This window comes from Ascidiella aspersa, chromosome 7 (assembly GCF_963924565.1).
Source record: "Ascidiella aspersa chromosome 7, kaAscAspe10.2, whole genome shotgun sequence".
NCBI lineage: Eukaryota > Metazoa > Chordata > Ascidiacea > Phlebobranchia > Ascidiidae > Ascidiella > Ascidiella aspersa.
This window is the reverse complement of record NC_139453.1, coordinates 26,909,098-26,936,168: the sequence shown is the minus strand read 5'-3', so window position 1 is coordinate 26,936,168 and position 27,071 is coordinate 26,909,098. Positions and strand designations below refer to the sequence as shown.

At 37.6% G+C, this 27,071-nt stretch overlaps 2 protein-coding genes and 1 pseudogene across 4 annotated transcripts in view; 1 reads left to right on the top strand and 2 right to left on the bottom strand.

Annotated features, from left to right (window-relative positions):
- LOC146138737 (uncharacterized) overlaps positions 1-27,071 on the bottom strand; it is a 54,960-nt gene that overhangs the window by 19,640 nt on the left and 8,249 nt on the right. The window contains exon 1 of one of the 3 annotated variants that reach the window (XM_083393593.1): positions 1,239-1,724. The exons of the other annotated variants lie outside the window; for them this stretch is intronic. Within the exon in view, the coding sequence (XP_083249719.1) occupies positions 1,239-1,341 (103 nt within the window). The 5' untranslated portion in view covers positions 1,342-1,724. Of the gene's footprint in view, positions 1-1,238; positions 1,725-27,071 lie in introns of those variants that run through there. 3 annotated transcript variants of the gene reach the window in all.
- Positions 14,820-16,479, top strand: LOC146138739 (uncharacterized). The gene is made up of 5 exons (XM_083393724.1): positions 14,820-14,835; positions 15,008-15,216; positions 15,288-15,451; positions 15,848-16,145; positions 16,435-16,479. The coding sequence occupies exons 1-5, from the start codon at positions 14,820-14,822 to the stop codon at positions 16,477-16,479; spliced, it is 732 nt and encodes a 243-aa protein (XP_083249850.1).
- On the bottom strand, positions 16,912-18,700 carry LOC146138738 (uncharacterized; annotated as a pseudogene).

Genomic DNA, 27,071 nt, shown 5'->3' with positions numbered 1-27,071 from the left:
CCTAGTAATATAAGATTTACAAGTCATACTTCTACCAGTTAATATAGATTTAATAATTAATTTTACCACAATAAAAAATTCAGAGATTTAACCTAGAACACGACGTGACAAGATTTTTAAGCCAAAATCCAGCTATTTGAAGTCCCGGTGATAAACCAGGCGACTATAGTATCAACTAAACAAAACCTGACTAATCCGGTTTCGGCTTTCGGTTTTTCCAAGGCCGCTATTTCACTTAATTCCTCGTAAAAGGCGCGAAAATGAGCTATTTCGAGCCAAACTCGAGACGATGAAGTGACTGTGAACACAAACGCCCACATAACCAGCGCCAGTTTAGGTAAACATCGGCGCTTTAAATCGTGACTCATCGCAAATATAGGTGTCGTCATCCGACGCACGTTGGCGATTTTTACGATCGCGTGAATATTAGTTTGTTTTGGTCGGCCCGGATGCTGTAAAACTGACTTTATTGTTAAATGTTGTCGCATTTAACGCCTCTCGGTCAGTGTTTGTGTTTAAAAACAAATTTGGAATTTTTTTAGGTGCATGATCATAAAAATGACGGCATTTTTTCAGGAAAGTTGAAACAGCTTTGACCTTCTGAGTAGACATGTGTTAATTAAAGACGACTTCATTAAACTTAAATCTTCTTAACTGACATGTGTTTAAAAATGACTTCCTAAATGCGTTTATAGTCCCTAGTTTTTTTGTTATTTCTACCCAAACATATAACTCAGTTTTAAACTTGATCATCACAATTTCTAAAATCAATGTTTTAGTAAAGTCCAGCAGTCTATAAACTCCCTTTAAAGCTGGGTAATTAGGTGTTTTTCGTTCTTCCACGTACAGACAAGTTAAGGCTTCCTTTATCCAGCAATAACCCTATATCAATGCTCCTTAAACCTTTTAAATGCGGACACCCTAATTTTTTTGGTTCTTGTAGACCAGGGTCATTTTTTTTAAAATGACGTCATAAAGAAAGTAGAATTAGTAAACTGCCGCCTTCGGTCTAACAAATGTAATGAAGTATAATTACACTAAAGAAAAGCAGTCGCCAAAGCGTTTTTTTAAATTAAAATACCTTTAAGTTTTATTTTTTAAATCATTCACTAAGATTTTAACTGGGCCTTCACGGAACCATTAAAATTAATCTACGTACCCACAAGGGGTCCACGACCGACTCCAGTTTAAGACCACCTGTCGTACAGTAAATCAGGCACGAAATGTTCCGTTCATACCTTTGTAGTAATCTCGAGGCTTTTGGCTTCTGCGCCATCTTTTCGACGGACTCCGAGCATAAGGGCCACCATTGCGGTCCTGCTTGGCTGAGCTATTTCCCATTTTCTTTTCACAGTTTGGTTCAGTATAATAGAGGCAACCTTGCGGCGGGGAAGTCCCACTTTAACTCGACACGCTTTTTTTCGGGCAACTATAGTTTAACAGCTGTGGGTGATAACACACGGAAAGGCGAGAGATTTAGGTTGGTTTGTAATATTTGGTTAAAGAGGTCTAAGTCCCATTTTACTGTCGGAAAATTGACTAGCATGTAGCAACCTGTACATCAAGTACATTGCAGTTCTTACTTGTGTGAAATAACTACTAACAAATTCTGTTTCGAAACGATTCTCTTAGCCTTGTAATGAAACTCGAATAATAGCATTTTCAAATACAGCTTAAAAGCAAAAATACAAACTACAAATTCGATACGACTTTTATACTGTCAAGGCTGGTAAGTATTCTAGCAAAAATACTGAAAAAAATAACGCCAATCATTATCTTAAAATATTGACACAAACGACATTACTGCTACGCAACGTAACACAGGCCGCTGGCATTTTAAATAACATCCAAATGCCATACCTGCCAAGCATTTCACTTAAAAATATTGCTAGACGAAACGCCAATAAAAACTTGGGTAACTGACATAAGCCACCTTACTACAAAGCAACGTGACATGGGCCAATAGCATCTTAAACACACCCAAACGGCGCTTTTACCGTTTTAACAGCGACAAAAAGGGTTAAGCCGCAAGTCAACTCGCACCTTACCCAACTGCTGCCTTTCAAACAAGCCAAGCCCTGAACAAATCTAAGAAGACTGTGCCCAAATTTTGCCCGCCAACATCGAGTAATACAAAGCTAGGGCCCACACACCAACACACAATGTCGCATCCAAGTGCACCGTACAACGATTACGATCGACATCACATGTGTGTGGTGCGACTGCGGGCCATGGTGGTGAGAAATCCGGGCAAATCCCGCAACCAGTGTGACCTCTGGGGCCAGATCAATCGTTAACAGTCGAGCGCGCGCTACTCCGACCGCAATGAGAGTATAAAGACCTTTCCTGATCGATTTAGCGTTAAATTGAAAGCGATTGTGTAATGTAAAGTGGGTTGTATAGACGTGAATGTGCATTGTGCACGTGAAAGACTGCATGTGCTCTGCGAGGAATAAATTGCGATTTAAAAGTTGCATTTTTTTTTCTTTGGACATAGATCTTGCAACATGTGAAATATGTAAAGTTATGTTACCTTTGATTGTAAATTGTTCTTTTCGGCACAATTTTATTACAGTATTAACGTTTCGAGTACCTATTCGGGCAATAGTATTGCAACTATTGGCGAAAAATACATAGATATATATATATATATATATTAGAGAAATTTTGTTGGTCGAAACGTTGGTACTTAAACAAAAAAATGTTGCCAGAAGAAAAATTTTGCAATTGAAACAATACCTGGCAGCAACAGTATATTTACTGTTACCCTTTTTGATAAATAACAAATACCTGGACTACTAAGTTCTTGCAACGAACCATAACTTAAGTCACCTGTTTGTTACTCCCCGTAAAAGCGGTATAGCGTTCAATTCGGAAGCCTGACTTTTTCCTGATCTTAAGCCGTAGATAAACATGTGCGTATTTGAAACTGGGGTCAGCTACTATTATAAGTGGCTCTAGCCTAAATCTTCACATTTAAAAAAAAGAAAAAATCGTCCAATGTTCTGTAAGTAAATTTACCGGCTTGCTGGAACTACTAACTCATCGTGTGTCAATTGAACAACATGTTTCACTCAATAGGAAAAACATTGCAAAACGAATAGCGTCCAAAACAACAGAGGGAAACTTTTCTAACCTTGAGTCGTCCATAGACCCCAAACAATGTGTGCATTTGCGTAAAGTCACTCCAATACTAGCTTAACTTTATACTTGGCAACAAAATATTCTTCGGAAGGCCTTGACGTTAAATTTCCTTACAACTGATAACCGTATGCCGTTCTCAAACCACAAAAAAAAAACACTTCTCAATCTATATAAAAAAAACAAGGCAGGGACAATAGCCTTTAAACAATCACTTTTTCCCAGCAAGCTACCTGTAAGCGGTGGGCGCGTAAAAGCAGTGAGAAAACGTAAAAGGGCGCATAATCTCGAGCCCGGAGCCGAGCTAATTGCGATGCAAGGAGCAGTTTCGACAGTTTCATTTCGCCCAAACAAAGCCGCCCGTGTTTGTTTTGGCGTGCTGGGAGCTGACAACAACGCAGTGAGGCTGATTGGCACCTTTCGACTAGTAATTGCCGCACAGCAGCCGAAAGCGATGACCTTGCCCGGCAAGAAATCAGCAGGTGTTCGCCCCGCAAAATACGGCGTTTCGCTGGTCATAAGAGCGAATATTCACCGCTATAGTTAATTGGGTTTTCGCACTTTACCGAGTGAAAACGAGCCTTCTCTTTTAAAATTATTTTTTTTATCTGATTGCTGATTAAATAACAGCAGGTGTCCAACCGGCAAAATAGCGGCGTTTCGCGCGGTTTTAACGGCGAATATTCACTGCTTATAGTTATTGGATTTTCGCACTTTTTTATTTTTGCACGGTGCGAATGAAACGAGCCTTCGCTTATTATTATTCTTTTTTGTTGCTAAAAGTCTGATTTCTGCTTCAGTAACAGCAGGTGTCCAACCGGCAAAATACGCGTTTTGCGCGGTGCTATAAGCGAATATAAACTATAGTTATTGGGCTTTTGCACTTTACTTTCGCACGGTAAGAAAGAATACGAGCCATTGCTTTTATATTACTTTTTGGATAAAAGTCTGATTGCATGGCAACAAATAGCATCAGGTGTCCGTGGAAAAATACGGCGTTTCGCGCGGTTTTAAGGGCGAATATTCCTTGCTTATAGTTACTGGTTTTATGCACTTTTTATTTTCGCACGGTAAGAATATAAACGAGCGTTCGCTGTGGGATCAACACTAACTCACGGAAACATTTAAGTAAACTTACGCCAACTGATCATTTCGCCAAAAGTCTGGATTTACCGACCTGTTGGGATTTCTTTGCTACCTTAAGTTAAAACTTTTAGACTTCTGCCAAAGGCACGCTAACTAAAATTTAGGGGCTTTAAGTATCCCCACAGACATCTTTTTGGTCCCAATAATCCGATATTTGTGTTCGGCTGAATGTTAGCTAAAAAGACAAAATTTGACTGAAGCGGTTCTGCTGTGGTAAGGTAATACTACAATATCTGAAATTAAAACACATCTGCCAAAACTTTTCGAAAGTTGTGTCACCTAATACTTGGAGCTGCGTTTAAACGCGGGCGCCAACAGGTCTAGGGCGGATACTAATTGGAATTTATGGACTTAAGTTGTCTGAAGGGCAACCTTTATTTCACGAAACCTGACGATAAGATATTTGAGTTAGGGAGGGTTATAACCCTTGACAGAAGTATTTGCCTAGATTTGGGTGGAATTAGGTGAACCATTGCTCAGTAGTTATATATTCATCAGGACGTATTTCCGCAATATAGTAAGATTGACCAAATTTACGATGCAGTATATTAAACGCTGATTATACGCGTGATAACGACGCACTCCATACGTATATGGAGGACATTTACATCAATATTTCTCAAAACTAACTACTCAATCTGCTACTAAACGTTCATAGGAATGGGTTAACTCTCTGCAAAGAAAACTGACGGCCCCCTACAACTGTACAAACGATACAAAGTAATTACACTTTACCAGAATGCTAACTTAGCGTCCTGTCAAAAGATGAATCCACACAATCTGACAGAACACAGACAACACCAAAAAACATTTTCTAAACCTCGACAAACAGTACGGAGCGTGGCTAGCACTATCCAAACGAAGCCTTCACTAAAAACCCTGATCGGCCGTTGAAAAATAGTAGGCTTACTCGTAGCACCTAAACCAGCACATAACAACAATAACAAGAACCCGCGGTGACCCGGCAAGACAAACACAAGAGCCAACACGTGCAATATAAATCGCCGGGCGTCTACCTGGTCATTGTTTACACGCGGGCCCTATACCAACAAAAGGCGACGCATTCGTAAACGGGCGACATGTTTATAAAAGGCGCGCGATGAAAGTGCACAAGACAGAAAAAACTCGCCGGCGTCTTGGGACTAAGCGTGCCGCCATTTGGAATGGCCAGAGCGCCGTGGGAAAGGCCCGCTGCAATGGGGAACCCTACACTCTGCTGCAAATCGGTAGCCATTGTTCGGGACCCTTTGGTGCTCGACGAGGGTGTTTTCGATTACGCGCTCGGTACGGGGTGCTGTTTTTGCCTGGGAACTGTCAGCGCGTAACGAAAATTCACCACGGAATCGTGAAGTTGGGGCTTTGAACCCGAGATGTTCCATAAAATTGTCATATTGTTTGTCTCTTTTGTGCGCATTTAAAGCCACTGATGTAATGACTTACGTCAATGACTTGGCTTAAATGCACTTAAGTCACTGTTTTCAAGTAAATAAGTGGTTTTGGAAAAAGGACTTTACTTGACTTAAGTATTTTGGGCAAATGACTTGACTTGGACTCCTTTACTGCAACTTTATAAAATTCTAACCTGACCTTCAACGTAGCGTTTGAATTGAAGGCGTGGACTCCACAATGGGAAAACCACCATGGATAGCACAGTACATATAATGTGAGCAAGCATTTATTAGTAAGTAATAACATTTCCAATCTAAGAGAGCAAACCTATCCAAGAACTTGTATTTTCCTGACAACTACTTGACGTTCAGGACTATCATTAGCTAAACGTTATACCCCAAAACATGTTTCTCCTTTCGTTAAACAGCATCAAATCAAGCTGAGGTCTGGCGATAACTATATCCTGAGACATTTGATCGGCGTAAAGCTGATCGACTCATTTCTGATTCACATATCAAAGACGACGGCGACCGATTGAAATCCATAAATCCAATCGGCCGGTCGTTACGGTCTTAATCCTGCTACAGCTTGGAAAGACACGAGCACACGAGTAGAAAGCAATTGCTTATGGCAGAGCGAAAACAGCGAGTAAAATTTGGCAGTTGTTGAAATATTGATGTCGACAAGCATGTACTGCGTTGCCTAGTAGGAGTCTGTGTCTTCCAATACATTGTTTTTGTCGTAACTTGAACAACAGAGATTACTGTATGACAGGTGAACTGTAAACTAGGACACGCGAAACTGTAATTTGCCTTTCCAAAGCTTACATCTTAAACGAAAGTATTTTGACCACTAGCGACACACCTATATCAACGCAAATTTACAAGGCATAATTTTAATTTTTTACTTAATTTTAATGTTTTACCAAAGGATATCTTAAAACCATACTACTGTAACTGCAGCTGTTTTCCAAAATCTACACCGCCAGTAGTGAATAATAAATTGGTTAAAGCAATTATGGCTATTAGTGTAAATCTGGTTAATAAATTATAGCCCTTCTAAGAATTTTCCAGCTGTCACTAAAGTTGAACCTTTTGAATATATTAGTCCTCGCAATTCAACCTGCACAACACTGAGTTAACCCTGACGAATTCACAGTTGGCACGAGACTAAATAAACCACCAGCAGAAGTAGCAGCAGTGTGGTTGTGGCATGAACCCGGACCTAGACCGCCCGCCTCACTCCAATATCCTTCTCTAAAAACACGGGCACGCGAAGAGACACAACGCTGGCAAAATCCACTTGACTTTGGGCTTAGGCGACGAAAAACAGGCCGAGGGCACTTTCTCAATTCAATTACGAGCGCGCATACGCGACTAGCACTCTTCCGTGTACATTTAAACTCGTCGATTGACACGCAACAATGGAAAGCGACAATGGAAAAGCAACCTGGCGAACTGGGCGAGGTGTGGAACAAGTGATTTGGCGAAAGAGTGCGTTTTAATATAAGGCGAACCGAGCTGGTGTCGTGCTTGGAAAAACAGGCTGGCAACGGGTCAGACAGGTTGCTTTTTACGGTCTGAAAACCCTGAATAGCAGGGATTTTTCTGCATGACAACCGAATGTTTTACTCTAACTGTTGAATGTAGCTTTTGCGAAGCGTTTTGTAAATCTTGACAACAAAACACAACATTAAAGGTTACAATGACGACTTTTTCAGTGCGAAACCAAAGTTTTTACGTATTTTTTTGATTTAGATTGCAAGATAAAGAAACTGAATTTTATATTCTATTAATTTTGGCGCGTTCAAAAATGCTTCACAAATAAAGAAATACATTTTGAGCAACTTTTGACTAACGGCGAAGATTGGTTTAAAAACAAGTAAAAAATGTACTGAAAATGGTGTTATTTTTAAATTTCGAAAACAGATGGCCAAGCTTAAATTAGAATTAAAAATAGTTTTAACCTTATTGAATTTTGTGCCATATAAACCTAAAACTCCCCTTCAATATCCTTTCTCCAAAACTAGTTGTTTTGAAAGGGCGATCGCGCCGAAACCGCATCATTTAAAAATACGGCTTCTCGAAAGACAAACAACGATTATGTCGTCATCACGGGAACAGAAACATTATTACGCAACAAGCAGACCTGTTGCAACATTTGCAAAAGCATGTTTGAGTTTCTCATCGAGACATATTTGAATTAGCACCGGGTGAAAAAGAACGAAGGCCATTGTACTGAAACAGTACATCATTGTTCCAGAAGAATACCTTGCCTGGTAAATATTAGATTTGCTAATTCGTCTTCTGTTCAATTCTGAACTGGTTAGTTTAAAGAACTTGAGCAAATATCCAAATAGGCAGTATGCGGCCTAAACCATTGTGCAAATCGACCACTAATGCGTAAACATTTATCAGACTTATGAAAAGCGATTCATTAGGCACCGTTAAGTGCTCATGAAACAAAAATTCTCCAGCCTTAGCCGCTAGCAGTTCTACGTACAATTGCACCCGCTAATCTATCGCCTGTCACGAGTGTTAGTCCACTTTGTCGAAATCAAATTAAGCTGAGAAGCTCATGTGTCTGCCGAGGCAGATAACAATGTGGCAAGTTACGGCAAAGTCAACAAGGCAATGCGTAATTAATACAAGGCGAAACGATCGGCAAACTCGTTAGCGTCACGATTTTCAGGTTCTTGTGTCACGTCGAGATTAACCGCCTTGTTTGGCAAACACCAGTAGTTGTTAGGCTGGATCGCTGTGTCTCGCCAGAAATTACATGCTGGTTGTCCTATTTATAGTTACATAATAACGGTGGCATAATCCTAGAAAAAAAAATATGAGTCAAAACACAGTAATCATCGTAATCTTGGTTCTGTGTGATTTCCCAGCTGGAATTACCTGATGAAAACTAATTTTCTTGTAACTTTATAGTCAAATAATGATGGCAAACAATCCAAAATTATTTTTAACAACGCTTATCGTCGGCGACCCAACTAAATCAAACGGCGTCCTTTGGGTCGCGAACCATTGGTTGAGCTACACTGACCTAACAGAAATCTAATTATTTGTGCCTTATGTAAAGTTTAATAATAGCAACTAATAGCGAAATATTTTCAACAAAACCTGGACATAACCAGAAACAATTTATGGCCGTGACAACAGGCTGTATATTTTATAGAATACAAAACAATTTACAGCTGGTTTTAGCGTGTTAATCACTGCTGCTGCTACGAAAACGAGTATGACTATAATTGAAAAAACTGTTTATTTGTTATCGCAGCGTTAACAATATTCATAGCTCTCCAACAAATATCGCTGCAAAAAATCGTCTAGAGGTTAAGACCTTCAGTACCACAGTTACAAGCGGCAGTAATCCCTTTCTGAACCTAGCGCGCGTGAAGTGACTATAGGATTTTCCATGATCCATGTACCAAGCGAAATTTCCGCCCTTTAGTCGCGATAAAAGTGCTCAATTGTGCGAGAGGGGGCGAGGAAATCGTAAACTGTTATTACCGTCTCGTATCAGCTACATACGTTCGTTAGCTGTCTGGGTTTCGGACGAAATTTCCACACAACGAACTAACACGACCCTTGTACTTGTTTTCCAACCTGACAATAGACTCGGGAGTTACGGAAAACAATCAATAGCTGGTGTATGATTAACGTTGTTCAACAGTCGGCGCTGCAGTTGTAGTACGCTGCTTATACCTGTTTGACTTTCATATAGTATTTGGCAGACCGGTTTCAATGTACCCTACCTTAGTAAAATATTTATAGTGTTAGGTTACTGTTACTAAAGATACTAAAACAGCTGTTCTATATCTGTACATTAGCAGACCGCTATTACACATCCTATAAATCTCCTGTAAAGGTAGACTAAAATAATCATAACCTGTCAGTTCACTTTTGTGAGCGTGTCTATAACCCAAGGGATCATCTCAAACTTTTTATTTAAACATATTATTGAAAACAGCAATATACCGCACATAGCAAACAATTGTTATTTTACCTTCCGAAAATAAGGGTATCCCGCCAAAACCTTTTAACACTAACTACTAACGTACAGGATTTTGTGGCTGTTCCACGTGCAACTCAACTGAAACCTGCTGTACAAAATGAGGAAAAACGTTACTAAAAATAGATTCCGGATCGATTGATATCAGACAATAAAATGAAAAATGATTTTCCGAACCGCGTGCCCAATATTTACAATGGTGTTAAGGGTGAACAAAATAAAACATAATAATCGATAAGGGAACGAGTTGCTGTTTCTACCCGAAAGCGTCCCACACAATTATTTTCGTCGATTGACCGGATTAAGGACGAACGAAACCTATTCCGGTTACTCTGGTAAAAACCGCCACGTTTCGCCTTTTAGCTTTCATTATTCAGATTTAAAAAAAAAACGGAAAAAAATAAATCTCGGGCTTTATAATATAAAATAATGGGAAGGGGTTTAATTACAAACAAAAATGTGTCAAAATCTGATCTGCTATAATTCACTGAGAATATTTTAACAACACCAGCACATAAAAACGGTAAAATTAATAGACTCTGGTTATGACCAAACACCGGAAGAAAAGTGTACGGCTGTTAACAGGCACCGCGTACATACACGTCAAACAACCGATCAAACTAAAAACTTCTACAAAAACGTAAAAAACGTCCTGAAATACATTGAGACAAACCTTTATTATTTAGTACACGACTAGCTGTGACTAACACAGTGAGTAAATCAACACTCCTGTCTCCTGAAGCTGTTTTGACTGGTGTATCGCAATCACGTAATAAAAAGTAAATCTTGAAATATTTTTTTCGAGCGTAACGTTTTCATAACACGCAAAACCGTCCTGCCATAACTGAAACACAACTAAGGTATTTCGTACACGACTAGCTGTCCACTATTGCAAACAAGCCTTCTACACACGGCGCACCTTACAAGGTAATGCTGGGGCAACCCAGGTCGCGCTTATCAACTATCAACTGGCGGAGCTCACATAATAGAGCGTTTGCCACGGTTCTGATCCCATATAAACGGCGTCCGTTATACGGGCTGTGTGCACACTGGGGGGATCGTGTCAATATTTAACGAAGCACGCCAGACGATAACGCGCGATCCGGTAACGTCACACTATGGGGTATTGTGACGTGCGAAAGAAGAACTCGTAAACCTTGAATAATTAACAAGTTCAACAGGTCCATACGGGTTATTTTGGAGTAGGTGTGCCGTTTGTTTTTGGCCCCCGCAGTAAACGCGGTTGTTTACCGGTCGAGTTTTTTTTCGAATTTTACGCTTGACGTTGAAATTCCGATCGAAGTGTAGATAAGGAGTGCGGTATGTGGCAAAACAACTTTATTTTTGGAGTAAACAAGGGTAAAATGTTAAAAAAACATCTATTATTTAGGATTTTTAATAAAAAAATTATATTTACTGAGCCAGTTGACTATATTACACAGTTTTTTGTAATATTAAGGTGTATTTCTTGAATACAATTTTGGAGCATAATGGTCGGAGGTTGTAGTAAAACGTAGCAAGATTAATTATCAAAGCCCATAAGAAGTAGGTATCAATTTGAACGTTTTAAGGATCCCTTTATTCATTTTCAACATGTTACTTCTCTATGGGCTTTGGTATTCTTACGACGTTGAACACAATTGAAAAATATTTTTAGAATCACACAAATTGGGGGTAAATCGCCTTGGGTTCAAGTAAATATATTATAAGGAATAAGAAAATGGCAAAGCTTATTAATAATTCTAAGCAACCTAAAGTTTGAGATGTTAATCTATTTTGCTTATCGGTACATCGCTGTCTTTTAAACTTAGATCAATAACGATAACGCGTCTGATGGAAGCTGCCCAAACAGCGTGAAGAATTTAAAAAAAAGTTTTTTTACTAAAAGACTACAGCAAAAGTTCTGGAAATTTATCGGTCCTAACAGAGTGCCACATAAACATTCAAAAACTGTTTAAGATTTGTGGTTCTCAACATTTTCTAACAGCGTACCATCTTTTCAATCATCGCTACGTACAACCTGGTTTCAGAACAACACATAATGCTAACAATTTATTGTGATTACCCCAAAACAGTAATCAAAAACTAGCTAATAGCGCTAACCGAATACTCCTATTTATCGGTTATCGCAGTGTGGCAAAGGTAGAATACAATTTATAATACACTTGCGAGATGCTGCTTTCGTGCCACACAATAAGTCCCCGCCTTATACTAATGGTACGCGCACTACAGGTTAAGAACGACCGCTTTAGATAAACAAAGGCGTAAAAAGTTTCGTCAGCAAAACTTCGCTCTCGTAACGGCCAACGTAATGAACTATGCGGGCCTCGGAATTTGCCAGCAAAGAGTTCCGTTGGGCCACCACGTTGTTATTAAGGAGTACAAAGGGGGTAAGGGACTTGAACGTGACTTTCACCGGCAAACTACTTCATTGGCGCTTCGAGCATTCTGCATGAACAACGCGTTGGTCAACTGAGCTGCGGCTCTACAATTTGACAGCCAAACGAAGTAACGAAACAGGTCAAATTAATATATATACATTTATCAAATTAATATATATACATTTATACATATATATTTAACATCTATAAAAAGTGTCTGACTTAAATTACTAGCTTTGCTAGAGTATTCTGACATACAGAAGTATGTTATCATTTTGAACGTTTCGAATGTCTCTTGATTCACTTTCTGCATCCAAAATGAGTTAAGAGATATTGTAAACGTTCACAACGATACCTACTTCTGTATGTGCTTTGATATTCTTACTACGTCTTACTACAACCTTCAACCATTACGCTCGAAAACAGTTTTTTTAATATTACTAACTTAACCTGTCACTTGAGATTACATGAACACTAGCGTCTCTCGCGTGGAACTAATACAAAGTTTAAACTTTTATTTTCACTATTCAAAATCGTACAAAGCCCAGGTGATTTAATATATTTAATATATTCCGTTTTTAATCTCGCCTATTGTTTCGCTTTCTCTTAGCCTAACAATTTAGTTATAAATATAGAGCAGAAAAATAACAAGTGTGCCTAAATCGTATTGACCCCCCAAAAACTCATTTCTAGCGTATTTCTCAAACGGGCTAAACGGGTCAGCAACATGACGGCAATAAATAACGAAGCGTGAGCGTTTCTGAATAAAAACCTAACACCTCCTGCCTGGCACCATGCCTACACACAAAGACGTTCCTGGAAATTTTTTAGCTTAGCTTTCGAAATCCTACTCTTAATTCAGGTGGTTGGAAGGCAATTATAATCCCCTTTTTGACACCGCCTTTTTTAATTCGTGCCCAATTTTGATAATTTCCTTCTGGTCTAAAAATGTACCGATTTCTATTGCAAAAGAACGGATTATATCGATTGACTTTGCTTCGTTAGGCGTTTCTCAAAACGGTCAAGAATCGGTGTTTTTTTAATAGATCAGTGATTTTCAACCATTTTTGCGACAACAACGGAACCGTTAGAAATAAAAAGGCTTAATTTATCCCTAATAATAAACTAATACCCCCCCCCCCCTGATATGGAAGGCAATTATAATTCCTATTTTTGACACAACATTTTTTACTTTGTGATCAATCTTATTCATTTTATTTTTATTTAAAACAGGTTCCTCTGGCAATATATATTACTTTCTACCAACGTTTCGGCTTACTATTCGGCAAGCCTTCGTCAGGGACTGACACACAAAGCCAACTGGTAGCAACAGCATACTTATTCATTTTAGTCGACTCTAAGCTTCGCAAATTTAAACATGTACCTATTTCTATTGCAAAAACGGATTATATAGATTGACTTTGCTTCGTTAGTCGTTTCTCAAAACGGTCAAGGAAAAAATGCAGGGTTTTCGTAATAAAACAGTGTTTTTTAATCAGTTTTGCGACAACAACATAATGTAAGGAGTAACGAAGGGCAATTTATCCTGAATATTAAACTAATACCTCCCACCAGAAACCAAACGAAAGCAAACCACTCCCATGAGACCAAGCCACAAATTAACTTAGTTTACTACCTTTGGTCTACTGGGAATTACACACATACCGAAGTAGGTTTTAACACATTTTTTTACTTTTTGTGCTCGTGGGGTTACATAAATGACGTTGTAAGTTTCTTATAAGCAACAGAAAAATACTAAAGTTGTTCCTCTAAGCTTAAGATTATTTGTAAAAACAGGTATAAAACATAAAAGCATTTCTTAAAAGTTTACAGAAATATATATTTCGCCTTATAAATAGGTATTATCAGTTTCTGAATTCGAATCATTCATTTTTATTAATTCGAATGGTTTTAATAACAGTCTGAAGATCATCTGATACGAAAGCGAAACATTTTCTTTTTACATTTTATTATCTGTGGGAGATTCTTTACTTCCCCAAGCAGCTAAAAATTGTTCCTTGTTTATGATTGTTTTCAAATTTGAAAAAGTCTGATTTGTTCAAATTTTAATAGTGTGTAAAGCTCTTTTTTGCAACAACAAACCGCATAAAACCGATACAAACATAAAGCATTCGTTTTATTCCCAAAAAGCAACCTTGACCTTTAGACTAATATCGTTAACTCAACTTGACCAAACAAACACTACTAACAAACTTCAACCATGACCTTGAAAGACTGATATCGTTAACTCAACTTCAACAAAACTTACAGAATCCAGCTCAAAATTAAACTAAACTCGTATAGAATAGCGACTGATCACTGACATATCCAATCACTCACAAAAGGCTTGGCGAAAGCACAACGTGTTCGCTTCTCCGTGGCTTTTAATTACTCTCCACTGTGGAAGCATAGAAACAAACCAGACGAGGCCCTTCTTACAAATTGCCAGGCTCGAAAGCCAATTACTGTAATGGAATAGGCCACTTGCAGCTTGCGGTCACGTGACTAGTTACCGCATAGCAACGCGTTACTGGAGAGCAAGCTAATCCAGTAGCTCCTGCTAGCAGATACGCGTTACCGACAGTTAGCATTCAGTTGATGGTTAAAACAGTTTTTCAAACGAAGATGGTGATTTATTTACCTTTCACAGGTACATCATTCCTTTTAGTTTTCAGAAGTTGTTTGTTTGTTTTTATGAGTAGTAAATATATAGGATTTTAGAAGAAACTACAACATCCAATTGTAATGGCGAATTTCAGTGGTAAGTTTGGTATATATTTTCTTTGTTTTTGAATGTAAGAGCTTATAAAAAAAATTGTTCAGTTAAACATATTATGTACGTGATTGTATATTTATATATAGCCCTTGCTTTTTTAAGAAAATTATGCTATTTGTAGTGTTTGATTAATGTTGTCTTATTTACAAAATCCTAGCTCTAAGTCAAAGTGAAGGGCTCCAAGAAGGCTCTTCAAATAAGCAACATCATTCTAGCTGCTACCATTGCTGTGTCCCAAGATGCAATGGGGATTCTCGATATAATTCCTCATTGCACTTTCATCGTTTACCTGGGAGGGAAAGCGAAAAAAAATTGAGAGCGCAATGGGTTGTAAAAATCAGAAGAGATGAAGGTCCATTGTTTAAGGTATGTTTAGTTGATTGAACTAATTCTTGTATCTTCTTAATAAGCCTACTTATTTTTGGATTTTTGTGTAGATAACAACAAGCACTCGGGTCTGCTCTCAGCATTTTACTTTGGAAGATTATAGGCCGCCTGATAAGGCTGGCCGCCAAATTCTAAAGAAAGGTGCTGTGCCATCAGTGTTTGATTGGTCTCAAGAGCATAAAGCTCGAAGAAAAATTTTGCGAACGAATAACAGGTAGGCCTATATTATATATATATATATGAAACTTATTTTTGTAACAGAAAATTATAAATACTAAGATTTCCTTATTGCATTTTGCAGTTCTATCAAGCATATCTATATATTTTATATGCTTATTACTTAAATTTAGAAAACATCAGGAGAAAGATATAGTAAAATTTAAGGCTTTTTTACTTTTTATAGTGATGATGTACATGAGTACGAGGATATTAAATGCCCAGAGGAAGATAAAAGCCAAAGTCAGCTGTCAGATAAAATTGAAAGTTTGGAGGAAAAATTAAATGCAGCAAAAAATGAATTGGAAAAATATAGAAAAGAAAAATTGGATGTTGAGTTAGAATCTGAAAAAATTAGGGCAATGTTAATTGAAGAAATCAATCAACTTAAAAGGTCTGCTGCTGAGCAATTAGCATTACATAAATTTGGTTTGGAAAGATTTTCCACAGATAATGACAGCATTAAGTTTTACACTGGTTTTCCAAGTTATTTGCATATAAAATCTTTGTTTGAGATTGCAAGACCCAGTGCAGAATACATGAGGTACTGTTATGCTTCCGGTGAGAGGGAAAGTAGACCAGGGTCCAGACATATGCAATTAATAGATGAATTTTTTATGTTTATTATTCGTTTAAGGCTGGGGTTACTCGAGCAAGATCTGGCTGACCGCTTTCAGATACATATGTCGACTGTGAGTAGAAAAATTACAACCTGGGCAAATTACCTATACTTTCTTTTAGGAAGTCAGCCCATTTGGCCCTCAAGGAAATATGTTAAAAGCAAAATGCCTGATGAGTTTTGTAGGTTATACCCATCCACTAGAGTAATTTTAGATTGTACTGAAATATTTGTGCAGACCCCATCATCATTAGTATTGCAATCACAAATGTATTCATCATATAAGTCAACCACCACCTTGAAAGGCCTGATTGGAATTGCACCGCACGGAGCAATTTCATTTGTGTCCTCTTTATATACAGGATCTATATCAGACAAAGAAATTACCAGATGCAGTGGAGTTTTAGGTTTGTTAGAACCTGGTGATTCAGTAATGGCAGACAAAGGGTTCATAATTGCAGATTTATTAAGTGAAAAAGGGGTGTCCCTTAATATTCCTCCATTTCTTGAGAGAAAATCTCAGTTCTTACCACAGGATGTCCTTGTGACAAAGTCAATTGCTAAACTAAGAATTCATGTGGAAAGAGCAATCAGAAGAGTAAAAGAAAATCATTTTTTTGATTCAGATGTACCCCTTTCTATGCTAGGTTCTATTAATCAAATGTATACAGTTGCATGTCTTCTAACAAATTTCCAAGGGCCCCTAATTATAAAAAAATAAATAAATTTTATTTTGTACATATTTATGTGTTTGTGTTGTTGTTAAATTTATTATTTTGGTTTTATCTGTACCAGTTTGTGAATTTTACTAATTACCAATGGCAATAAAACATACACATTTATTGCAAATAATAATCAAAGAAAAACATATCGACTTTATCTTTGGCAAGTTGAAAGAACTCTGGGTCAAAAGTAATTCGGTCGCATACATACACATCTTCACTAATATAAGTAAAAAAATCACACCAGTCCAAACCGGTAAGGCCAAGTTGACATTGGACCTGGTAGTAATAAACATGGTTTCTTTTTAGGTGGAATGCATCCATACCAGTGACCTTTTCTAAATAGTTGACTTTTTCAAAATTACTTTTACCTTCTTGAACTACCTTAACTTCAAGTAATCCAAAAGGATTATTTCCTGTGTGAATGGCTTCTAAGTCATAAACTTTCCTATCTGGGCTGCAGCCTAGCCAGCAAGCCTTTGGATGGATGATGAGACCAGATGGAAACAGGTTTACCTTTTCATTTTTACATTTTTTAGCATATGTCATAGCAGCTTTCACTTCATATTCAATACCTCTTTTCATTGCAGCAGTTAAAATGTTTTTTTCTGGATTTAGTTGCTTTTTTAGGCTGTCAAAATTACTTAACCTTTTTGCCACAAGGCCAAATTTACTGGCTGTAATTCTTTTTTTTCTTTGCAAATGCCATAGGAAACTGTCTCCCTGAGTAATCGTATCATCCTGAATTTTTAGGCTTTCTTCTGTGCTGACATAAAGTGACTGAAATGACTGATGCTTGTCTTTGTCCAAGCACGAAACAAAATTATTGCTGAACCGTTGCCCTGAAGATTCTATTGGAAGTTGAGGAAAGCCAGTGCAGGAGAAATCAGTTATAAGATACTCCTGGGAAAGACTTTGCTGATAAGAGAGCACGCTTCCTTTTGGAACAGCTCCAAACTTAGTTGCAACAAACTGCATCTGACACAGCTCATTAACCCCTGGAACTAAGGAAGCTATGAGTGGTTCAGGCTGCAGACCACAGAAATGTTTTTTGGTGAAAGTACCATATGAACATGATGGTGAATACAATGTGCTGCTTATAAATTTTAAATAATTGGCTCCAGCTTGTGGCTTCTTAACAAGCAAGTCTTGTACTTCCTTATTTTTGACTTTTTTACCCCTGGGAATACTCCATTGTTGTTGCAAACTGGTACAAGAAAGGTTGTCGGGCATATGGTTTAAGTTCAGTTGTTTACAGTGAGCCATGTAAAAAAATAAACCTACAACATGGTTGCAAAAGCCACTCATTCCAGCAACACATGAACATTTTCCAGACATCGATTTGGTTACAAGTGTTTTACAGACGCTTGTAGGTTATGCGGTGGCTCATTTTTTTTCATTGACCTGTAACATTTTGCAAATACAGTTGCCTCCTCTTCTGTGTAGCTCACTGCAACATACACATAAACATATTAAATCATTTTCTTGTTAGGCTACTTCAATTTCGTAGGACGTGATTAGCAACTTATAATTTAAAATGTTTCTGTTCTTATAACCTGTATGTTAAACAAATTATAAAAGCAACCTACTTTAAAATATAAACTAACCATTCTGTGAAAGGTTTTGTAGTAAAGCAATAAAATATGGTTTGCGTATATAACATTCGGTCCACTTACACTTCATATCATGTAGATACCCTGGCTCAGCAAAAAAATTATATGCCTTATGGGTGTTCTCGCACCCCGACTTGACCTGTGCATATTGTTCCACTTCTGCGAATGTAATTGGCGGAAACAAGGTCAAGTCTGTCCTCCCAACAGCTGGAACATACACATTTTATATATATATTGCTCTAAATTTGTCATACGAAAAGAAAGGAAAAAATAATCTTACCATTAGAACTCATTTTACTGCAAAGTTCTTTCTTCGAAAACTTCACCAATCAGAATCCAAAAATCAGTTTGTATTATAAATCTGTTTGGTAATGTTCCTAACATTTAAAGTTGGAAGGAAGAGTACTATTAATAATATGGTTTTGCTCATGAAAATACAATCGATTTCGTATATATTTTTTGTTCTATTTTGCCGCTAGGACGCCGTAAAACTTGAAGGTTTAGATAACTAGAGCATAAATAGTTGGAAAGGGTTGATTATGGTGATTATCTGCAGTAAGATCGAACTGTAGGATAGACCGCCCCCGCTTTACAGAATTATAAATAGGATTTCCATTCCAGAACAACATCAACGCTAACTGTCGGTAACGCGTATCTGCTAGCAGTAGCTACTGGATTAGCTTGCTCTCCAGTAACGCGTTGCTATGCGGTAACTAGTCACGTGACCGCAAGCTGCAAGTGGCCTATTTCAGTCAAAAACAACGCCTTCCATCCACTTGGCTACGTCACAGAGTCAACACTGTTTCGTCACAATGAGAGAGTGAAGGCGGGACTACCGCCATTGCGTCATGTGTGTAAAACAACACTCCCGTTTTCTGTAGTTGTTTTGACTGGTGTATCGCAATCACATAATAAAAAGTAAACGTTAAAATATATTTTAATTATTTTTCTCGGACACTTAGGATGCGCATTACAATTTATAATACGTCTCTTATTTAGGAAGAAATGCAAAATATTTGCACTTTGCCACGAATATTAATCACTTTCAATCTATTTCATTGTGATTAACAGTAAGAGAGTGCTCCCATCATCGATAATGACGTAACAATCGATATATTGTGAAGATACGGATCGATGCGTCCATTGTTTCGTAATAATAATAATCCGGTTATTAGGAGCAAATCGTTCTTATTGGAACACAATGGAATAGAGTCCCAAAAACCAAAAAATGTCACTATTCCAAATCCAATAATCAAATCAGTGACGCCACAATGAACTCACGAATGTTAATTCTATTAAGAAAAATGATTATCTCTACAAATTTTGACATCCTAAACAGCGATTCGTAACATGTAGGGTGGCTAATTTTAACAATGGCATGAAATGCTGTATGAATAGCAGAAGTAGAATCAGGCTGTTGACTGTCTAACAATTTTATGTTCATATATATTTGCAAACATTTGGGTCATTCTCTGGTTGTTGTTTTATTCATAGATTGTACGTTATTAATTGGGTATGCACGTATCTGTCACGTAGCTTGATAATGAATTGCAAAGCCAAAAAGGGTCGAGTAGATCGACATTATCTTGATTCAGAACCATTGATACGAACTGAAAGATTATATTAACTGAAGATGATGAAAGTTCGCATAGAAACGTCTAAGTCGAGATGATGTCGATCTACTCGACCTTTTTAACTATGCAACTCATTATCAGGTTATTGTTTTTTTTTTAAAGGAATGCAAATGTACGAGTTTTTCTCAGGTGTTTCAAAAATTAAAAGATTAACAACCATTTTTCTGAACCAGTGAAAACCAACATTACGGAGATTTTAAAGTTCGGCAAAAACTGTATATCCGGCCCGCGATTGCCCATCATTACAGTTAATGTTAAGAAGCACTGACCTAAACAAATAGAATTACGATTTCGGGGTTTTAAATTAGTTAGATCATTACAAACTTAGTAAGATTCCTTGATCAGCTTAATTCAAAGAAGCTCGCCGATTGCGAAATCGCAAAATACACAAAATCGTTAGTACTGATTACGTCATGGCGGAAACCGACCGGTCACAATCGGACGCGCGCACACTATCAATTGTGACGAAACAGTAGGGCCACTTAATTGTGCGTCAGCGATTTTAGAAAGGGCGGGAGCGGTTAACGGGTGGAATATGAAACCCTCGGCTCAGTTCAACATGGATCGGGTGTGATTTTGTCAATGAATTAAACTTATCGATTTCAAAAACCAAAACGGTCTGGTCAGTTTTCCGACTGCTATTTTCTATTTAACCATTCGCTGTTGGCGTAAATACAAGATATTGGTTTAGTAGGAGACAACAAAGTTATTCACAAAACCAGGTGAATTCTATCCATCAAAGTACTGAGCATTAAGATGACCTCAATGTCAAAATTATGTCTAAACTACTATAAAACTCAATATATAAGGCTCTATACATATAGAAGCGAAAAGTTTATAGTAACTCGATAAACTGAGCAGCACGATATTCTACAGTTAAAAGCCAAGGTTATCTACAGTAAAACAACATATAATTAAAGCTATTGACAATAAAACATTACGATATTTCTACAGTCAAATGCCAGCGTAATCTTAGTGTAGAAAAGGTTATAGTGATTCGAAGAACTGAGCATATACGAGGGTTATCTATAGTAAAACTTAAAATACAAGGCTTTGTACAAGGACTAACTAACTATATAACCCACATAGCCCTCACTCTTCAAGTGTTAAAAATTTAAGTTGATCAGGCGCGCATTTTCAAGTATAGGTACACCAGGCAATTAAATAAGAAATCACAATTTCTCCCATTAGCTAACTCGCCGAGCAAGAATTGACTTCACATTTATAAGTCATGTTGACTTTGCACAATTAAAGAGACCTAAACTTTTTAAAATCTGGACAAGATACTAAACTACTTATAGGCCCACTTTACACTTTTATTTTTTCGGATTAATTTAACCTATAACTGCACACAACTACTGTTTAAGGAATGTAGGAATATTAGGTCCAACTGGCAAATTAAGGGAAAAAATAGAAGCCACCTACAAAACCTTTAGCCGCAAAAACATGCAATAAGTCGCCGTGCAAACACAGTAGCGCCATGTACAATTAGGTTGGGCTGTAAATTATGCGGAAATGAGTCCAGGCAAACAGCAAGTCAAACAAAAAATCCGCCGACCGCCAGAAATAAGCCGGGAACTCAATGTTTACTTAATTAGGCAACGCAAACAGCCGGTATGACCTTGCGGCATCCGATGATGACCTTCAGGTGCCTGTCGCCACGTGGTCGCTGCTGCACGGCCACTCGACCTCGCTTAACGCTCGAGTAGTTGGGACTGTGATGTCATAAAGCAATAACACAACGTGACTGGTAGGCACGTTTTATTGACTAGTGCCGAAAAAAAAATATGAAGAAAATGCCGGGGAAATACATATTTATGAAAATCATTTTTTATTTATTCTTGATTCATCTTACAACTTTTAAAGTCAAAATTCTAAATTATTTAACTGATTCAGAGCGCTAATCGAACGCCTAAAACAGGGTGTAAAAACACTGAATACTTTTTCAGTGATTTTTTTCACGGTTTTGTGATAAAACGTTGACAAATTCCACTGCAAAGGGAGAAGATTTTTAGTTTCCACTACACTTCCTGGGAAAAAAATGCAAAATTCAGAATGCGAAAAGTCGAAAGTCGAACAGAAGCGTGTAATTGCAATTCGCGCGCTTCGCATAAATGAGAGTATAAATTGTGCGCCGTTAACCAAGCAAGGACAGGTCACGGCCCACAGGAAATACGCATCAAATATTAATGGCAACATTCCACCTTGGGTATAGGACACAGGTATAACACTGTTATTCAAAGAAACACCTAATTTAAACACCTAAATATGGCGGTTTGTCAATACGTTTAAAAATAAACATGTTTTAATTTCAGGTGTTAGGCATTTTTGCCGTCGTTTAGGTGTTTAATACTAGTATTTAGTGATTTCCAAACCCCGAATTCGGAGACCTATTTGAGTGTTTTTCGGTAACCCCGCAAGCGCATTAACTTTGCAAGTTTTTTTCAATTACCATTTGTACGAACTATTACAGTCAAGATGTCGTAACCTCTATCAATTATCATTTCCACTGTTTCAGTTCGCAAACACTTATTCTTATAGGAGTAAGTTCCAAGGTTCAGGACCACTGAGCTAGTAGGTACACACCCTCGCTATACGAAAACTGTGTGCGACCCCCAGTTTTAAAATTAATTAAAAATTCTTATCAGAAGCCACGTCGATTTGTACGGAATGCCTAACCAACCAAGGCCGGTGTATTTTAGCAAGCAGCTCTTGACAGGCCTCCACCATACGACGATAAGTTAATCACGCCATTAGGCGGCGACTCGAGGGCTGGTGTAAATTATTAATGCGGTAAATCTGTCGCGGCGAGCTTTTTTATATAGTTTTAACAGCGCGGTCATAGCGGGCTGCTACACACAAAAATATTTGGCATAGTACATAGAAGTGGTTCCCAACGTTTTCTGGCTCACGGAACCCACAAAAAAGATGAATAAATCGCGGCACCAATTTAAAATAAATTGCGGCACCCAAAATATGTTGCAAACATGTCATTTCAAAATGACCTAAGCTCAAGTTCCAGTCAAGTCATGTGTAAAATAACGCCACGTCGGTTGAGAAATACTGCTACTAGGAGCTTTGCAAACTGAATACTTTTTCCAGAAACTAAAAGAGTTGCAAAAGTTTTCATATCAGTTTCTGGCGGTCGCGCAGTGAGTTTTAGGTATCGCTATTGTATAGGGCTGCATTAATTTTATCCGAAGTCTTACTACAGATTTTTGCATAAATTGTACCTATGTGCCTTCTGATATACAAATGGAAAAACTTATGCAAAACGTGCCGCTTGTTGGACACCCCTGAGTTAAAGGAAAGGCAACGTGAGATATCTGTATCTCCGTCAAAACTTCAAGGGGCGCCAAAAAGTTAAAAATAAATTAAACGATATCTCGGAACAAAAAGTAAAAAAGCCAAGGCCTAATGATCTCAGAGAGAAAACCGGGCAAGTTGTATCGTAACACGTGGTGATCGGTCGGGCCTTTAAGTTGTAGTAGTCACAGCGAACAGCCTTGAAACATTGACTTGCTGATAACGATTAACGGCGGCGGAATAAAGTTAAGTAGTTTAGAGTTCGCTCGTGACCTACATTAAGGGCCTACGTAGACACAACTAAGTGGACGCTTCAAAGGCTGAAGTTCAATTTTAGGAAAATAGCAATTTAACTTTAAAGATTCGATATTGAAAATATGCGCACATTTTAAGAATTATTTTTGGTAAATTTAAACAGTTTAATATAGAAAGACGGGAAGGGTGTACTGGAGTTTTAGGCCTCTACATATGACTAAGCCTGCCATACGTAAACTTTCAAAAGTCGTGTCCGCTTCAATAAACTCTCAACAACTTGTGCCCCAGGTTACAGATAAAATGTCACAGAACGCCACAAAAAACATTTTTTTTAGATGCTGGTGATCTCCCAAAAATTGCTCTGTGGACCTAATGGGCCGAGGTACGCGGTTAACAAACACTGGGCGAATCCTTTAGTGAACCTGCAACTCTAACACGAAGTAAATCTCTAACTTTTAATAAGAACAACGTAACTGTAGGTCGGGCTGACATTTCTTCGTATCAACTTTTGCTTTGCAGCGTGATTTTGGTTGTAGTTCGTCCAAGTGGATAGGCCGAAACTATCTTTGAAATGGTGGCTGACAACGATTGATAGCAACGAATTGAAATGGATGAGTTGTGCCTTGGCTTACTTTTGGTTCATTACTCTTGGAAATTACTGTTAGGGTGCTTTCGCCGCCCAGATCAAACAAGAAAAAGGGCAATTTCGACATTTTACAAAAAAAGGGGAGATTTATGATGCACTGAAAAACGATAGGCAGTTTTGTCATCTTTTATCAAAGGGCATTTATCAAATATATTGCATCAATTTAAACATATTTGATCTAAGAACGTGGTTCACTTTTGCGAAAAGTATCGAAAGCCTAGTTTTCGTCAAACACATTTTTGTGTTCCAAACTCCTCAACAAATCTGTATAAAATGAAGTCCTACTTTCCACTGAGTGTAAGTTGCCTAAGCTTCTTGTATGTCCTGCACAACTTCGCATTCATGTTATTACGAAAGGAGCTGTTTTGGAATAACATTCGCATTATTTTATATTGAAATGCAGTAGTTAGTTTCATGTTGGTACGTAACTACAGAAAAATAAAGCTGAAACCCGTAAGGTCATTCAAATTACCAAACAAAGCACTGAAGAAATTAGATTGATCAAATTTAATGGTTTTGAGCAGTTTTTTGATTATTGTTTCTGATTATTAGTTTTTTGGTAGGAAAAAAATTTGCTTGCTATAAGTTGCGTTTTTCTTATTTTTTTAGTTCAGTTATTGCTCATAATCGGAATAGTTTTAATATTTTTTGACAAGAGCCGTGACCTGAAGTTGGCTTGCTCTAATTATGACTTGACTGGGACTTGACTTGTTATTTATTCAAAAAAATGACATGGACTCAAAGACTTGACTTGCGCAACTGATTACTTGGACTTGGACTTGACTTGTTATTTATTCAAAAATACTTGACTTAACTTACGTTATTTAACAAATGACTTAACTGGGTCTGAGTCATTTTAAAATGCCTTGTTTACAACACTGCAATATTCTAACCGCCCCCTAATTGACAACAACAACAGCAATTGAATTTACACCAAAACTGTCAGTTTCCTGTTCTGCCCTAGTAACTAGGCTGACGTTACTTGTTTGCAAACTCCAGGTGCGTAAGTCTTCCCTGGGAAATTTGCCGTGAGAACAAAAAAATCCGACACGGCAGAGCGTTTTTCAGCTCACCGATGACTATCTCGGATTATGCGCCGCCCTCAATTACGCAAATTCGACAAAACGCGAGTCGATTTTTTTATATCGACTTCTTTAAACCCAATCTCATCAGATGATCTACACGCGGCGATTTTCCCACGCTCTGTGAAAGCCAAATCAACAACTTGCACTAAAACCCGAATGACTTTTAAAAATACACGAAGCTTTTCCCTAGAATTTCTCATTTTTAGGTACACTATGCACATATATGTAATGTAGCATTTAAATGATGTCAAAGCCAAATATGATCGAATAAATCGACATTATGTTGAAAAAAACGTTTCCATACGCACCTGTATCATCATCAGAAACGTTTTTTTAGGCTTTTCGCTAGAATTTCTAATTTTTAGGTACACTATGCATGGATCTGTAATGCAGCTTGAAAATGAATGCCTAACCCAGATAGGTCGAGTAAATCGACATTATTAAAAAAAAATACGTTTCGATGAGCACTTGTGTCATCGCCAGAAACGTATTTTTGTAAGAAAATGCAGATTTACTCCATCGATTTGGCCATTTCTAATTTTGTAGTTATTTGACAACGTTTATCAAGCTTTCTAAATGCCTTTTTGCAATGACAAACAAATTAAAATTTGCCCAAACAGGCTAGACTTGAAACATTTTTGGCGCTTTTCTAGAATCCTACCACAACAAACATTATTTGGGTTAGGGTGAGGGTTAGCATTTGGCTTTTGGTAAGTTAAGCAATATTATTACATAATAAGTATATTTGACCCACCCTCACCCAAACACTAACCGACACCCTAACTCAAATAATATGCGTCGATTTAATAATTATTTGAACGCTGTGGTAGGATTCTAGTCAAGCGTCCAATTTTTTTTTGACATTTTAGCCTTTCTCGTACTTTTCTCGTACTTTTTCTAGTACCCCTTTTTAAAATGTCTAATACACTTTTAGCAAAACACTTGGCACAACAGGTCAAAAAAATCTAGCAATTGCTCCTTCACCTAACTTACCGGTACAACACTCATCTCATTTAAACTTTGGAAAGAAAACTATATACGAATAGAATCAAATTACGGCCTTGCGCGTTTTTCACACAACTGAAAGGGCGCTGTTATATTGCGGGATGTAAAGTGGACACGGTGCCTTGGGCACCATTGTCAAGGTGCTTATGACGCATAATGATGCATTATTCAACATGGAATGAATATCGTCACGTGACCCGTGCGAACGACACCTGACGGATATATGCTTACGAAACCATTTTTTCAATTAAATTTACTGATCAATCGTACACGACTATCTGAACATAAGAATATAGCTTTTACATTAATTTTCATTTGGGGATACTTTTAATATTTAAAATATTAATTAATTCTTATCATCTTCTTTATATGTTTATTTTCTGTTAAAATAAATATCCTGCTTATACAACAAAGTATTTGAACATCACCAAAAATGGTTCTGGAGCATAATGGTTAGAGGTTGTAGTAAGACGTAGGAAAAATATCAAAGCCCATACAGAAGTAGGTAGCATTTTGAACGTTTCAAATAACTCTTTCATTTTCAACAGTATCTTGTGATACCTTCTTCTCTATGGGTTTTGATATTCTTACTACCCAAAATAGTGTTAACTCTAATTCATACTTCAAACACTTTCACAGGTCATACATTAAAAAATTATCACAACTCAAAAATTCACAATTATTAAATCAATGGGTGAATAACTGTATTATTCACGTTTAAAAGGGATAAACT